Below are 14,321 nucleotides of genomic sequence, written 5' to 3'. Positions count from 1 at the left end.
TGGCGGCTCACACTCGCGTTTTGGTCAGGGATTAGACGTTGATTATACTTTCTTACGTATATTAGTACTGAAAAGTATTCGCCGTCGACGTGGTTTACTGAGTCGGCTCTGCGTTTCGAGAAAGTTTTTGCTCGGCGGCCGATCTCGGGAAGACTTGGTCACCGACAGTCGGCAGACTGGTTTTGTCGCTGTCCCCGACCTCAAAGCCTGTCACACTGGGAAGACATTTGGTTTTCGATCGTGTTGGTGTCGTCGTCGGCCTAGTGTGACAGCTTGGTCTGCCGCAGACACGGTCGGCCGACGAGTTGGCCGACCGTCGGTGTCGTTGTCGGGTCTGCGTCGGCGTCGTGTCGTGCTAGTGTGACAGGCCCTTTAGCTCGCTGTTTTCTTGCATTTTCACGTTCTAAATGTTGAAGTTCTCGTCGGAGCCTTGTTGAAAAATATTTGTACCTTTATTTAAACTTTTTTTTACATTTTTTTTCTATATGATCATGCGTGCGCTTGTCCAATGAAAAATAAAATAAAAATTTGCCTCCTTTTTTTTCACCACTGCTGTACTGCCCACATCATCCCTCATAACGAAATATAATGCCTGGTTGGCCTGGCTCGATCCCCTAAGCTTACGAGCTTTCTTATTCTTTAAGCGAGCTCTTCACCTGTTGTTAAATTTGTCCTGTGCGCGAATCAAGCTGTATTTTGATTAAATCTATATTTTTTGCTCTCATAAGTACCATTTAGTAAGCCGTCAAGGACAACTAGACCCCTTCAGTAAACTCTTAAACCCCAATGAGGAAAGCTATTTTCATGTGGCAAACGGTTCTGACAATCTGGAAGAACTTTTTTTTTTTTTTTTGCTTTTTGCTTGCGCCATAAGAGCTCTCATTATTCATCCATCGCAAATTTATCATCATCCGTGTAGTCAGCAAATGAGGTACATAGGCTTCCGTGGCCCTCGCGCATGTTATTCATTGCGCAATGTTGACAAGTTCCTCCTCTGACGAATGAAATAAAGCGGTGTGCACTTGTGCTTCCGGCTTAGGTGCGAAATTTGGGTTTAGCGCTTCCATTAGGCGAGCCATCAATATCATGAGCGGCCATTCCCTTTCGCTCCTTGTCGGAGCTCTGCGAATGTGTCGAAGTTTTGTGTTTGCAGCTTGAAGCTGTGCAAGTTGGGTGCTTATTCTTCTGCGCCACGCTAATTCTGCTTCTTTCGTCTATCCAATCCACTTCTAAGCGTTTTCATTTTTGCTTTCTTTACACGAAATTTTGCTTTCTCAGGCGAGTTCATTAGTATAAGAGCGTAATGTTTTCAAGCTGTAGGCCATTTTGGTCCCGATATATAGCCGCTGTTTTACCTTGATACGTGTGCATAATTACTCACTGTTGTGTTTGCTTGTGTGCTAACCTAGACAGCTGAATCGCACCGCAAACTCTTGTCTTTATCTATTTAGTGCGTACAATGAAGAGGTTGCTTAAGGGCACTGAGCACAACTTCGTCCATTAATATTCCCCGTAAGATGATTCTCTTGTTTTTTTCTGGCTACGTTCGATTCTTTTCGATATCAACAGGTGCATGTATATCTCCGAGAAAAAAATGTATTTAAATATATTTCCATCACTTGGTTCAAAGTAGTGATGCCCTTACCGGGCCTATACAGACAGGTTACTGCCATTTAGAAGTGAATGGCGGCGTAGCCTAGCCTCTTGCGTCCGCGCAGAAAATTTATTTATTTATTTATTTATTTATTTATTTATTTATTTATTTATTTATTTATTTATTTATTTATTTATTTATTTATTTATTTATTTATTTATTTATTTATTTATTTATTTATTTATTTATTTATTTATTTATTTATTTATTTATTTATTAGCACCTCAAATGCCCCGGGGAGGGGCGTCACAAGAGGGATGGGCATTATGTTTATAATGCTCAAGTGAAGAGTGGCTTCGTAAAAAAAAAATAAAAATAAATGAGTGGCTTTATTTTATTTTTGGCTTTTGAATATACAAAAGGCTGAAACTAGTTTACCTGCAGCAACGATAGTTCAGCAGAAACCTGCCAAATGTGGATGCTCGTAGCTAAAACATACGGATTTTAGATATAAACCACTGAACTACAGCAGCTAAGTCACAGTACATTTAGGGAGGCACTATTAAACTCCAGGGAACACTACAATGCAAACGGGGAGTTAGACGCTACTGGGTGAGGTTTGTTATGACGAGAGAAAATAAACTTTGAGAAGAAAGTTTTTCTTAAAAAAACCACAGCCATTGCAGATACCTTGAAGGATGTAATCAATTTGAAAGTTGGGGATCCATTTGTTCTTCTTTATTCTTCTTTGTATGCGTGTTACGGACGCGAGAGTAACGCGAAATATTTGTAATTGCTGTAATGGAAGGAAGTTTGTACAGCAACTTGTGCCCGGTTACGCAGAAAGAGGACTGAGCTGCGACTTCGAGCGAGGTCCCTGCACATGGATAAATCCGATGGCGAAGAGAAGAACTTGGGAATGGCTGCTTCGTGGTGGAGCTCTTAAGACTGATCTCCCGCAACCACCCAACGACCACACTCTCTCGTCTGCAGACGGTATGTCTACTCTCTTTTTGTCTTTCATCGTGCAACGGCACATGCGATTGGGCGGGTGGGCGGGTGGGTGGACAGAATGACGGATGAGAGGTTGGGTGGGTGGGCTAGCTGATTGATTGATTGATTGATTGATTGATTGATTGATTGATTGATTGATTGATTGATTGATTGATTGATTGATTGATTGATTGATTGATTGATTGATTGATTTCTCGTCTCTAGCGAGATTGCGAATGCTGGTGATGCATAACGAGATGCGCAACCCTTGGGCTATATACTTTTGGCAAACACTATTTCTTGTTAATTACTATGTACAGGTGCAAGAAAAATGTAAGCGGAGTACGCTAATGCCTTTTAATATTTTTCACGCGTTGGCTGTTTGAATATATCTGCTATTGTATGTGTAAGCTGGTAGTAGACGCCAATGCCTTTTCTTATGGAATAACAAGGTTCTTTTCATTTGCGAAAGGAAATACGTGATGCGCCTAAGGCGGAAAAGCGTGCTTCGTTTATTTATGTCCGCGCCTCTATTGAATTCAGTGAACTTGAAAATGTATTGCGTTCTCCCATATGTGGAAGGCGATAAAGTATTTGACACATCACTGTTCACTCTGTTCTCCGTGACACGCATGCGCCAGGCTCCTTCATGCTTGTCAGCGGCCGTGAGATGCTTCTCCAGGGAAGCGCTGAACTGCAAAGCGAAGTGGTGAACCTGAACACAGCGGGAGTGCAGTGCATGGAATTCTGGTACACAGTCCGTGGCTCCCGGGACGCCGAGCTCACGGTAGGAGAGGAAATTGCTGATTCCTGAGTAAAACCGTAGCTAAATTGACTGACTACTAGCTTATATTATATATATCCTGTAAAATCAGAGACGTCAGAGACGTTTTTTGTCTGTCCGCGGGGACTGGCTTGATGGACAGCCTGTTGGGAACAATGTTTCGCAAAATGGCGATTTTGCACCTCTAAGACTAAGTACCCGCTTTTGTGGAAACTTTCGAAAACATTCAAGCCCTCTGTGCCTTTCGAGGAGGGCCCTCCTAGCTCTCCTGCGCCGCGCCAGGCGCTCTTCGTGGAGAGAATCGCTCAACGCCGGAGCCTTCGAGAAGTTGAAAAGGGGGGGGGGGGGTTGCAACACGACCCGCTCTGAACCTTTCCTCTAAACTCTCTTTTACCCAGTATTAAATTTAGTTATTCTTTGTTCACCGGCAGCTTAGACTTCAACGAACGTCAACGCATTCACGATAGAGCTAACAGCGAGGCTCGCACCTGTATACTGCGATGGTTCCGTGGTTATGGCATCCAACTGCTGAGGCTTACGACGTGACGCCGGATTCTGTCGGTAGCCACGGTGCTATTTTATTATTATTTATTAGTACCTCAAAGGTCTCATGCAAGTGGTATTACATGAGGGGCGTGAAATGCAAATAATCCCGTGTGCTGTGCGATGCCACAGCACCTTCAAGGATACCCGCAGCTCGGGATCTCTTCTCTTCCATCTTTCACTCCCTCCTTAATTTTTTTCATCTCACAGCTTGGTTGAGGTGTCCACTGAAAGTAAGCGAGTTAATGTGTCTTGCTTTTCTGTTACCAATTTTTTGCTGCTAATATTTTTTTTTAGTATCAAAAAGTAAGTAGTATCGACATCACACGCAGGAGGAAAAGAGCCAAATAACCTGTCATACAGTTCTTTTAGTTCAAATGCGTTTTTCCGTTAAGAACGTTTCCTTAATCACAGAATTATCATCTGCGCTATCGTCATTGTTACCATTCAATCGCTGTAACAATTAAAAAAAAAACTGCACCTACCGAAGCCTTCTGCGACCCCACTGACGTGATTAAACACGTGATTAATCGCTCAATCGTATTAAAGTCATGACACCCCTGAATTATCGCCCATATATATGCGATCAGTTTTGGCGCGGCAGCCGCAGCCTAACACTTCGGAATAAATTACCTAGAGGAGAAAACGAGAGCGCTCTAAAAATATGTTCCAAGTAAATGGGCTATTTATTTAAGAATTCAAAACGATTTTGAAAGTCGGTGGCCAAAGTGGGTGAAAACTCGGAAGGAATCCATACTATTGTCAGCCTGTAGCCCTTCTCAAAGGGGAACTCAGTAACATAGAGTGCTTTTTATTGAAATTGGAATCACGAAAAATTCCACTGAATTTCACCGGCGATAGCCCTGTAATTTTACCTTGATATATTTCTTTTCTTTTACAAAAATACCTATTTTACCTGTACCTACCTTAAATAGGCATATTTGTTCCGCGTTTATTCTTTAAATACAAAATCAAAGAAGCAGAGCGAATTGTTGCGGTGCTAAGGAAAGGAGAATGTTCGTTAATTTTGCGAAAATAATGCTGTCTTTATGTGTAATTATCGCCTTCAAATAATCACTTTGCGCATACGACCAAATATTCAGTCCGTCCCGCCGTAATCGCAAAACATTTAGTGGTATAACATATAAGAACGGAGGTATTGGTGTAAACGTACCCCAGAGTTAAGCAAGAAAGCTCACAAAGATTAGTTTGTAACGTTTTAAATGAGATTGTCCAACGGATCTGACTTCAAATCAATTAAGTCGTACGTTAAAAATACCCCATGGCGTTATATTTTATAAAGTAAGTTCTTTTTCGCGCCTAAGTATACGCTACGTGTACTCTTCCACCACAGTTCAAGGTCAGTGTGCACCAAACCACACCGGGTGCGACTAAGCAGAGGGAAGAAGTATGGTTCCATAAAGGAAGAAATGTCACTGCCTGGCAACTCGGCCGAGTGAAGATCCCAAGGCGACACAGGGTTCGTGCATTCCACACCTTTCAATAAGAATGGGGAAATCGAAACTCAGGTAAAGAACTAATAACAAACTAAGATGAACCTGAAATTAAGAATGAACACAAATGTCGAAACGTGTGGGAAATATTTCGAAGTGGTTTGTAAAATGTTTATTGCCAATTACAAGGACAGGGAGTCAGACCTCCGAAGACGTGTACTGATTCGAATTTTGTTGTCTTTTTACGAGCGCTCTTGCTCGCGTTGTGTGTAATAACTGTTCAGCAAATTTGGTTCTCTATAGTGAAAGCAGGGTTACAAACGATTGGAATTTCAGGGCACTATTACTGCGGTGCAGGGTATAAACAAATAGAAAGGAGATGTAATATCGAATATCGCACTAATACTTATTACGCTGAAAGAGGTGTAGTTTGCACAGGGCAAGAAAGTAAAAAAGGAAATCCCGGACAACCTGCAAGAACGAAACAGACATCTCTTCTTTGCCACTTGTGCAGGATCTCGGTCTATGCACGCATATGCGGGAGCGAGAAATGCAGCACGGGGGCAATACTGGGCAACGCATCGCAGATGTGACATGGCGCTGCCCTGCGCTTGGTAGTGAACGCAAGATGCGCTAAAAATCTCATTCTCCGGCGCTTCTTAGGTGGTATTCGAAGCCGCTGTGCTGCAAAGTCGTGACGGCTACATAGCCTTGGATGACATTAGCATCTACATCAACAATGACTGTTGGACTATCCCGGCAGAAGCCACAAGCGGAAAAGCAGGTGAGAGGGGCATTTGAACGGGCTTTCCTCGCCCTTCTGCTGTTTGCATTGTGCGGGTAAAAATCATAAATTTTAAGGCAGGTTTACTGGGAAATGTACGTGCTTCTAGACGGGCAGCCTAGCTGTCAAGAGTGGTCAGTGAGATGAAAGAACTTACATACCCTATATTATTCTAGCGAGTGAGGGAACGAACTTTGTTGTCCAACAGAAAAGGCTTCTTTCCTTTCCGTTCGCCCTGCAGTGGGTTTAGTCCGGCTAATGATGATGATGATGATGGTTGTGGTGGTGTGCGAGCGTACGTGCGTACGTGCGTGTGCGCGCGCGCGTGTCTTTACGTCTGGCAGGAGCTGGCAATTCGGGCCTCTCCTTTCACATGGGAGGGCGATCTCAGAATCAGCCTGCCAGGACATTTGCATTCACGTTACTCATAGGCCACTTAGGCACGCTCATACTGGTTGATTAAAGCGGGGCTTTATATGTGGAGCGGTAGCCTACGCTATCGCGTCATACCCTACAAGACGAAGCTTAAAGGTCCCCATATTTTTTTATTGCGAAAACAATACTACTCTAGGTTTCGAGCCTTTAGCGTAGCGCGGCGGTAGCCACGTCTTACCCACGTGACGCTGTGACGTCACACCCCACGTGACACTAGGGTGAGAGCTGAGCTACCAACTTAAGCGGTCGGCGTAGCGCGGCGGTATCCACGTCTTATCCACGCTGTGACATCCCACCCCACGTGACACAAAAGCGAGAGATGGGCTCCCAACTCAAGCGATCGGCGTGGCGCGGTCGGAGCCTCGGCTCAGTTGGCAGGAGCTGCCAACTTGGCTCTCTCGTTTCACATGGGACGGTTATGTCAGAATCAGCCTGCTAGGACCCTGGAATTCACGTTACCCATATAGGCCACTAATTCACGTTCTACGGCTTGGTTAAAGCGGGGCTTTATATGTGGGCTGAGGAAGAAGAAGAACGCTCGGTCACCCGCAGCTAATGCTTTCGCTGAATATTTGGTTCAGCAGCGTTGAACTCTCGTAATTTTTTTTTCTCTTTGCTATGTTTCTTTGTGTGTGGGAAGGGAGGGGGGGAGGGGTTCACTACTTAATAACCGCTTTCATGCAACTCGTCAATCTCTCCCGAGTAACTATCCACAACAAAAGCTACCCTGTATTATTTCTATTGAGTTGAATACAGATTATTGAGTATGTACATGCGCACGACGCGAGGTTGAGCGCGGGCATTTAGAGAGTGTCAGTGCGTTGACGTGCCTTCAGAGTTCCTGCTTTGTGTAAAGCCGGTCTGTCAATCATATTTCATTTTCATGCCTACGTCGCGCCGGCGTTGTACTTCTTCACAAACCGCGCATTTATGGATGGGGGGTCCAATAAAACGGTTTTCGAGTATGGCCCGCTTTTTGGGCGTGCAGCCTACGTTTCGCTGGACTGTTCATGGAATACGCCCAAGAGGTGCTTGTGGAGTCGTCCTGAAGAAATCGCTGGAACCTGGAAAATTGCAAGTCGTTTTACCCCCAGATCTCCACTGGCGCCAGCGACCTCGCCAGATGGGAAGCCGAGTAAGTGTTGGTGACAGCCACGCACAAAACTCAATTGGCGCTGAAACCTGAGACTGGATATAAGTATCGCAGGGAATTTTTCAGTGTACTAATGTAATCGCCATTTCCGAGGATTGGAAACGATCAGTCGCTTACAATATGCAGTATTTTCCAGGTAGCATAAAACAGGACCTCACAAAATAACAAAAGTGCACGTTGTGAGCTTGAAACTGAAACGTAAATGTTACCAATCATTTATTAGGCAAGCAGGATGATAATTCCTTCAACCTAACCTAAATGGTTGCACTTAAAGAAATGGGAGGAGAGCGTATACTTATAAATAATCAAAGCAGACAGTGTATACGACGCACCAGCTACTATTCATACACAAACGTTCTCAATGTTGCGCTAGTCCTCTACGATTCCGCGTGGCTCGTTTTGAGCATCAAAAGAGAAAACGTTCAGAACAAAGCAAACGTTTCACAAAATAGACATTTGGCATTTACCGCAACGCTCGACAACTTTTTGACTGAAACTTTTCGCTTACTGCGAATTTTGAAAGTTGCTAATTGTCTTTAAAATAAATTAAAATGAATGATTGGATAAATAGGAATAAGTTAATGGCGACCATGCAGTAGTTTTGAACCAGGAGACCCATAGCGGGGCCCCTATGTACAAGCAGCACCGTGGATACGTTGCGCTGTCCCATAAGGTATACGGATTGCTGTCAGGTGTCAGGTTTTCTTTGGTCTCAGTGTTGAATGCAGCATAGTTCTTACCTCACGTCACCGCCAGGAGTACCGCACATGTGTGGAAGATCCGACAATGTGCACCAGCATTTTGTAAACCCTTACTTAATGCAGGGAACCCTGCATGCGTTAAAATCACTGCCTCAGTGATTGCCAGTTTCAGAAATAGCCCACGTTTTCCGAAAAAAATAAAATTTATTTGAGAGCGAGAGATAGCAAGATGTCATTAATTGTGTTACTAGTTCGACGAGGGGCATTTCTTACCTTTATTTATGGCGCTGGAAGTGACCATAACTACGCCGTTCTGCTGGTCGAGTGGTGCGTTTCAACATTTTAGAGAAAAAATGTATATTAAAGTGCAAATAATAAAGAAGAGAGAACAAGTTATTGTGCGCAAAACAAAACCACGTCTGTGCACAGCAAAGCTGCTTAGCCGCGTAAAGAACGGGACGGTAAGACCTATTGGTCTTCATAGCGTGTTTCTTTTTCCGACACAGAAAACTTCATCTACCTGAGCTGCGAGAAGCTGCATCAGGGGAGTGGCGTGGTGTCGGCGTTTCTCAACTCGCCCATCGTGGAACAGCAGCCGACGGCTGTTTGCGTCCGCTTCGCCTTCCACATGTTCGGACCCGCGAGGCGACAGCTAGTGTTTGCGATGGGCACTCGTCAGGACTTCAAGTCGGCGGATAGCAAGACGAGCGTGCTCTTCCAGGCGTACGGAGGCACCGTGGCTGACCGGTGGCACCACGTTGCCCGTACTGTACGCTTCGTGTCGCCGGCGACCACGGTGAGCGACCCATTTCGAGCTACCACGTCCCTCATTTGTCTATTGCCTCAGTTTTCTTCATTTAGTCTTAACCCAGTGGAAGAAAACTACAGAGTCACGTAAAAATGCGCAAAATATTTTGTAGTTTTGTCGTAACAGCAAACTTTTCTGTAGTTGTGTAGTACTTTTTCAATTATTTAGGTTTTCTGTAGCACTTTTTCTGTAATAACTACAGAAAATTCTAGTCTTATTACAGATATTTTTATAGTCACAATAAGTTCCCTGCCAAAAACCGTGCAGAAATTCTATTGTAGCAGCAGAAACTTTTTTGCAAAAGCTAGCTATGGCACGGGATGAATACATGCTAACAGGCTTATTAGTAAGTACAGCAGAATGTGAAATGCTTAGATCCCACCGCTGTGTTGCAGTGGTTAAGGCGCTCGACTGCTGTGTCCAAGGATGCGGGATCGAATCCCGGCCTCGGCGGCCGCTTTTCGATGTTGCGCGAAAAGCAAGGCGCCCGTTTGCTGCATGATGCCAGTTTCAGGTGGTCGAAATTTCCGGAGCGCTCTACTACGGCGTCTCTCATAGCCTGAGTCGCTTCGGGACGTTAAACCCCACAAACCAAAACAAACCGAAATACTTAGGCGAGGCCTCTTCACCAATTTTACACTGTCTGTCGGTAAAAGTCGCAAGTTAGATGAAAGGTCAGGTAAATGTAACTTGAACAATAGCAAGTAGTTTTAGTACAGGGTTGTGTATCATTAGGTGTTATGCCACCAGCTTTCAGACTTCGTGGAATTCCTTCCTAATGAGCATTCGCGCCAACATAATGAGAAAGCGCACCAACGCATTCTTAACGCATTATGCATTTTAAGAATAGTCTCACCAATACTTTCTAATTACATGAGATTTGTGGGTGCACACTACACTACAGCCAGCTCGCGCGAGTTAAACGCGAGCGGGAACGAGGAGGGAAGGGCAACCACGTGAGAAGGGAAGGGCGACAGCACCAGGTACAAGATGAAATTGGGCCCTCTTCCAACGCCGACAAGGCAGAAAAGCATCGTGCAGGATTCTTTATCAGCACATGTTGATTGATGTGCTAAGTAAGCTTAATTCTACCAATGTTTCGCTCTGAGAGCTTTATTAAAGCAAATCAATATGCATTTTGTATACTAAATTTCTTCTAACGAAACTCGGCCGCATCAGTCTACCCTCATTAATACAACTTACAGGTCTGGCATTGACACCGAAATGTGACCTCCCTGTCCCTTCTACCCCTATTCCTTGAACAGGCCTTCGTGCAGCTTCGTTGATTAGTAAAGGCTACTCACTCACTTTCCTAATGAGAAAATTATTGCGGATAAGCATATGCCCAAGCGCAGCCGCAGCCACGCGGCTGCAAATTACGTCTGCACAGCCTCCAGATAAACTTCGTAGTCGCAATGATGAAAACTTTACCCCGAGCTTCGGGTTGAAACCTGGGGCCATGGCCCCGGTGGGGCAGTCGCCCGATTAAGTCAGCTGACTGGGCAAGCTATCATATCAGGTGCAGCGTCGAGAGCGAATGGATCAACACCTTCGAAACGGTGTTGGTCTTATATTTAGAGGAGTCCCCCAAAGTGGAATAGATTTTTAAAAAGGGAGTGAATACTCACACTCTATTCAGTGCGGATAAGGGAGAGTAAGTGATCATTAAGCAGCCCATTGTATGGGTTCTAAGTCTTGACTACACTGCAGGTCTGCAAGATTTTGTTAAGTCTATGCATGAAACATATCTCATCAGCATCGGCCTCGATAGCTTTTAGTTTGAAATATTTAGGGAATCATCAAAGAGGCCTGCCACTTCTTCAACGATTTTTGAAGAGTAAAACACTGATCGCTTATCTAGAGTTGCACAAAAAACAGTCTTACGGCAAGTTGGAAACACTCGATTATGTCAACAAATATTAGCAAATGCATGTGTTTAGCAGTGGCTCGAAACGTCTTGGAAATCCTGCGATTGCACATATTTTGCATGTTTATATGCCCTCGGATGAGTGGCACGAGGAAAGGCCATTGCTCCTTTTCACCGGATGTTGTTTTTTTATATATATAGCTCTCTTCTGCACAAAATACAGAGCGAGTGCAATGGTGCCCTTGTAAGTTGGGCATGCGTTAGTTGTTCACTCGTGTGACTCAAGCATGGCGCTGCCGAAACCCAAATTAAGATTCAGAGCTATAAGGACTGCGAATATAGTTGGGCGGATAGCCAGCTGCACATCTCAGATGGAAAATACCTGATAGCTACAAGTAATGACAGCCAGGATCCTAAGTTTTGTTTAAGAAATAATGAAATAACTCGTAGTGTAGGAATCTAAGAAGAGTATTCATGCAACTGCAAAAGAAAGAGCGATAAAATGTGAAAGTGCTTACATTTCAGTATTGCAGCATGGCTTGAGCTTATAGGGAACATTTGGTTCTCAACTAATTTTTTGTCCCCAAGCTCATAAATGTAGGGATTTCTGAATGCTTGACCTCACGGATACTTCACAATAAGCGCTGTAAACGCTCGACTTGACCCCTGATGTAGTTATCAAACTGCCTCGTTGTACTTTCATCAGTTCAGTTCAGTCGTTCAGTCGTGTCCGACTCTTCGTGACCCTATGGACCATGTCACGCCACGCTTCCCGGTCTCTCACTATCTTCCTAACATCACATAACTTCATCTGCAGTGCCTCGAGGATGCCATCTAACCATCGCGTTCGCTGCCTACCCCTTCTCCGGCGACCCTCAACCTTTCCCAACATCAAATCTTTCTCCAGCGACTCCTCTCTTCTCATCAGATGACCAAAGTAGCTGAGCTTTAACTTTAGAATTTGACCCTCCAATGAGCAGTCAGCACTTTTATACAAGCATATTACCACCTACCTTCGCGGTGCGCAGGCCTTTCTATACGCGTGCACATCCATGCGCGGCTTGGCAACGCTCTAGAATTTTTTTCTTTACTGGGCATTCGCAGGCCGTCACCCTAAACGCTGGCTTCGTCTATCTCATACTTCGTTGCAGCTTGACTTTTTTACGTCCAGCGACAAATGCGAGCGAGGCGACATCGCTCTGAGCGACATCCACGTGACACCTGGTCCATGTACTACGGACAACGCCGTTCAAGGTTCGTGGAAGCACCCTGCAGTGCAATACAGCGTCCTTGCTTTGGAAAGGGAACTGAGCCTGCCGCACGTGCTCGGTTTCCCACTTTTGCACCGCGAACAGGTTTGACTGATTTCGAACATGATATGGGCCTCTGGTATAACAAAGGCTGGAATCACGTTCTGACCGGCATGAGCGGCGACATGGCAAGCGCTGCCCTTCGTTCCGGACCTGCCGAATCAGGCGAGTTATTTGAGTTACGTTTTGTGCTTCATGGCATGTAAGCGGCCAAGGTTATCATGAATTGAGCATGATTTATTTACAATGGTTTTAGTGTGAAGTCGCAGTTCTGAGAGGGAGAATGGGGCGATGTGGTGACAATGACCATTTAATTAATACAGGCTTGTATGCACCCGAAAACACGTATATCGTTTCTTCGTGGGATATACGGTAACCACGAGTGTTTCGCGGCTGGTTCGAGCTTCCTATCCGGCTTGATAACAGGGCACTTGGCGAGCATTTAACTTTTTCTCTTGTTAGTTTCTTTGTTAACACGCAGTATTATTATTGTCCTTTGTGGTGTTTACATTCATTTTCATTTTGCTCAACTCTGGAAGAAAATCGCAATTAAAGCATAAGTATGGATAAATTGTTCGATGCCTCCGTTCGTCTGATCGATTACTGAAGCCATTTGCAGTCCATGCCCTTCATTGTCTGAGCCGGAAGGCATGGCCTAAAAACAGCAGTTATCAGTGTAATTAAATAGCTATTATTGATATTCTAACTTGTGAAATTATTTTTGTACTATATGCTAAAATAGCATGATCCTTGGCTGTTGGGCGTTTTATTCACTTTTAATTGTTTATTGTACACCTTCAGGGCCGGTACAATTGTTAATTGCTCAGGTTAGGAGCAAAACAAAGGTGAATGCACAGTATTAAATAAAAATATAGAAATATGAAGCACAATATGGACAAAATTCATTCATAACCATTTAAAAAGGAAAGAAGAGCCCAGAAGTTGAGGTATACGAAAACTAACACAGTGTGACATAATATACAAGTCAATTTTGCGCATCATACTCTTTATACATCGCATTACACTACACTGGGCTGTGCTATGCGATGGAATGGTATTTAATACTGTACTATAGTATGCCACTTTATGCTATCTTGCATTGTGGTGTAAGAAGATGTAAAATAGGGCACTATTATTTTATCGGCTGTAAACCTGCACCCAGTGCACAATTCACTGCTCCGTGAATTAATTTTTGCTCACGGTCCTTTGTGCGATAGGCTGGTTCAGGAGGAGGAGGAGGAAGAACATTTATTTCCGCCGAATATGGTGCAGCAGCCACCTACGAGTCCGCACGCAGGCGTCCGGGGAGGCAGTCTGTCACACCGCGGCCAGAGGACACCCGGCCTCGTCTAGGAGAAGAGGTCTTCAGCCTCGGCCGCCAGGCGGACGGCGAATCGCTGTGTTTTTTCGTCGGAGCTTCTTAGCGTGGTCTCCCATTCATCGCTAGTTTTAATCGCGTTGCGCCCTGGGGCACGAACGCATCTCCATATTATATGATCTAATGTTGCCACGTGGCCGCAAAATTTACAAATTTCGGTTTCTGCACCGTCCCTCTTCCGCCCTCTGGCGCCCGTCCAACTCCTCCACAGGGGCGAAAAGAAATTTCGAGCTTGGAGTCTTCTCCAGTCATACGATTCCTTTTTACTCAGGGATCTAACCGGTGGCGGATATATCCTCCGGTCTTTCTTCAAGTTGTCCGTTACATCCCTAAAGGTACCTATACATTCTTTGGTTTTAGATGTTGTGGAGGCGTCCGCAGCACCCCGAGGTAGCGAGGAGCGGGCGAGCATGTGGGCAGCCTCGTTGCCGGCGAGACCGGCGTGTGCTGGGGTCCAGATTATGGTCACGCTTTCGGCGAGAGACGACTCGTTCAGAAGTTTTGCAGCACGATTGCT

At 44.8% G+C, this 14,321-nt stretch overlaps 1 protein-coding gene across 2 annotated transcripts in view; it reads left to right on the top strand.

The window, feature by feature from the left end:
• Positions 1-14,321, top strand: part of LOC146204590 (MAM and LDL-receptor class A domain-containing protein 1-like) — a 78,328-nt gene that overhangs the window by 25,886 nt on the left and 38,121 nt on the right. For both annotated transcript variants that reach the window (XM_084589263.1, XM_084589264.1), the window contains exons 13-20: positions 2,438-2,590; positions 3,229-3,374; positions 5,269-5,394; positions 6,032-6,152; positions 7,576-7,722; positions 8,948-9,237; positions 12,268-12,370; positions 12,472-12,591. In XM_084589263.1, coding sequence (XP_084445389.1) covers positions 2,438-2,590; positions 3,229-3,374; positions 5,269-5,394; positions 6,032-6,152; positions 7,576-7,722; positions 8,948-9,237; positions 12,268-12,370; positions 12,472-12,591 — 1,206 coding nt within the window. The remainder of the gene's footprint in view (positions 1-2,437; positions 2,591-3,228; positions 3,375-5,268; positions 5,395-6,031; positions 6,153-7,575; positions 7,723-8,947; positions 9,238-12,267; positions 12,371-12,471; positions 12,592-14,321) is intronic.

The sequence above is a fragment of the Amblyomma maculatum genome, chromosome 1 (assembly GCF_055883805.1).
Source record: "Amblyomma maculatum isolate TAMU_Amacu chromosome 1, ASM5588380v1, whole genome shotgun sequence".
Taxonomy (NCBI): Eukaryota; Metazoa; Arthropoda; class Arachnida; order Ixodida; family Ixodidae; genus Amblyomma; species Amblyomma maculatum.
Note: the sequence above shows the minus strand (reverse complement) of the source record. Positions and strands in the feature narration are given on the sequence as shown.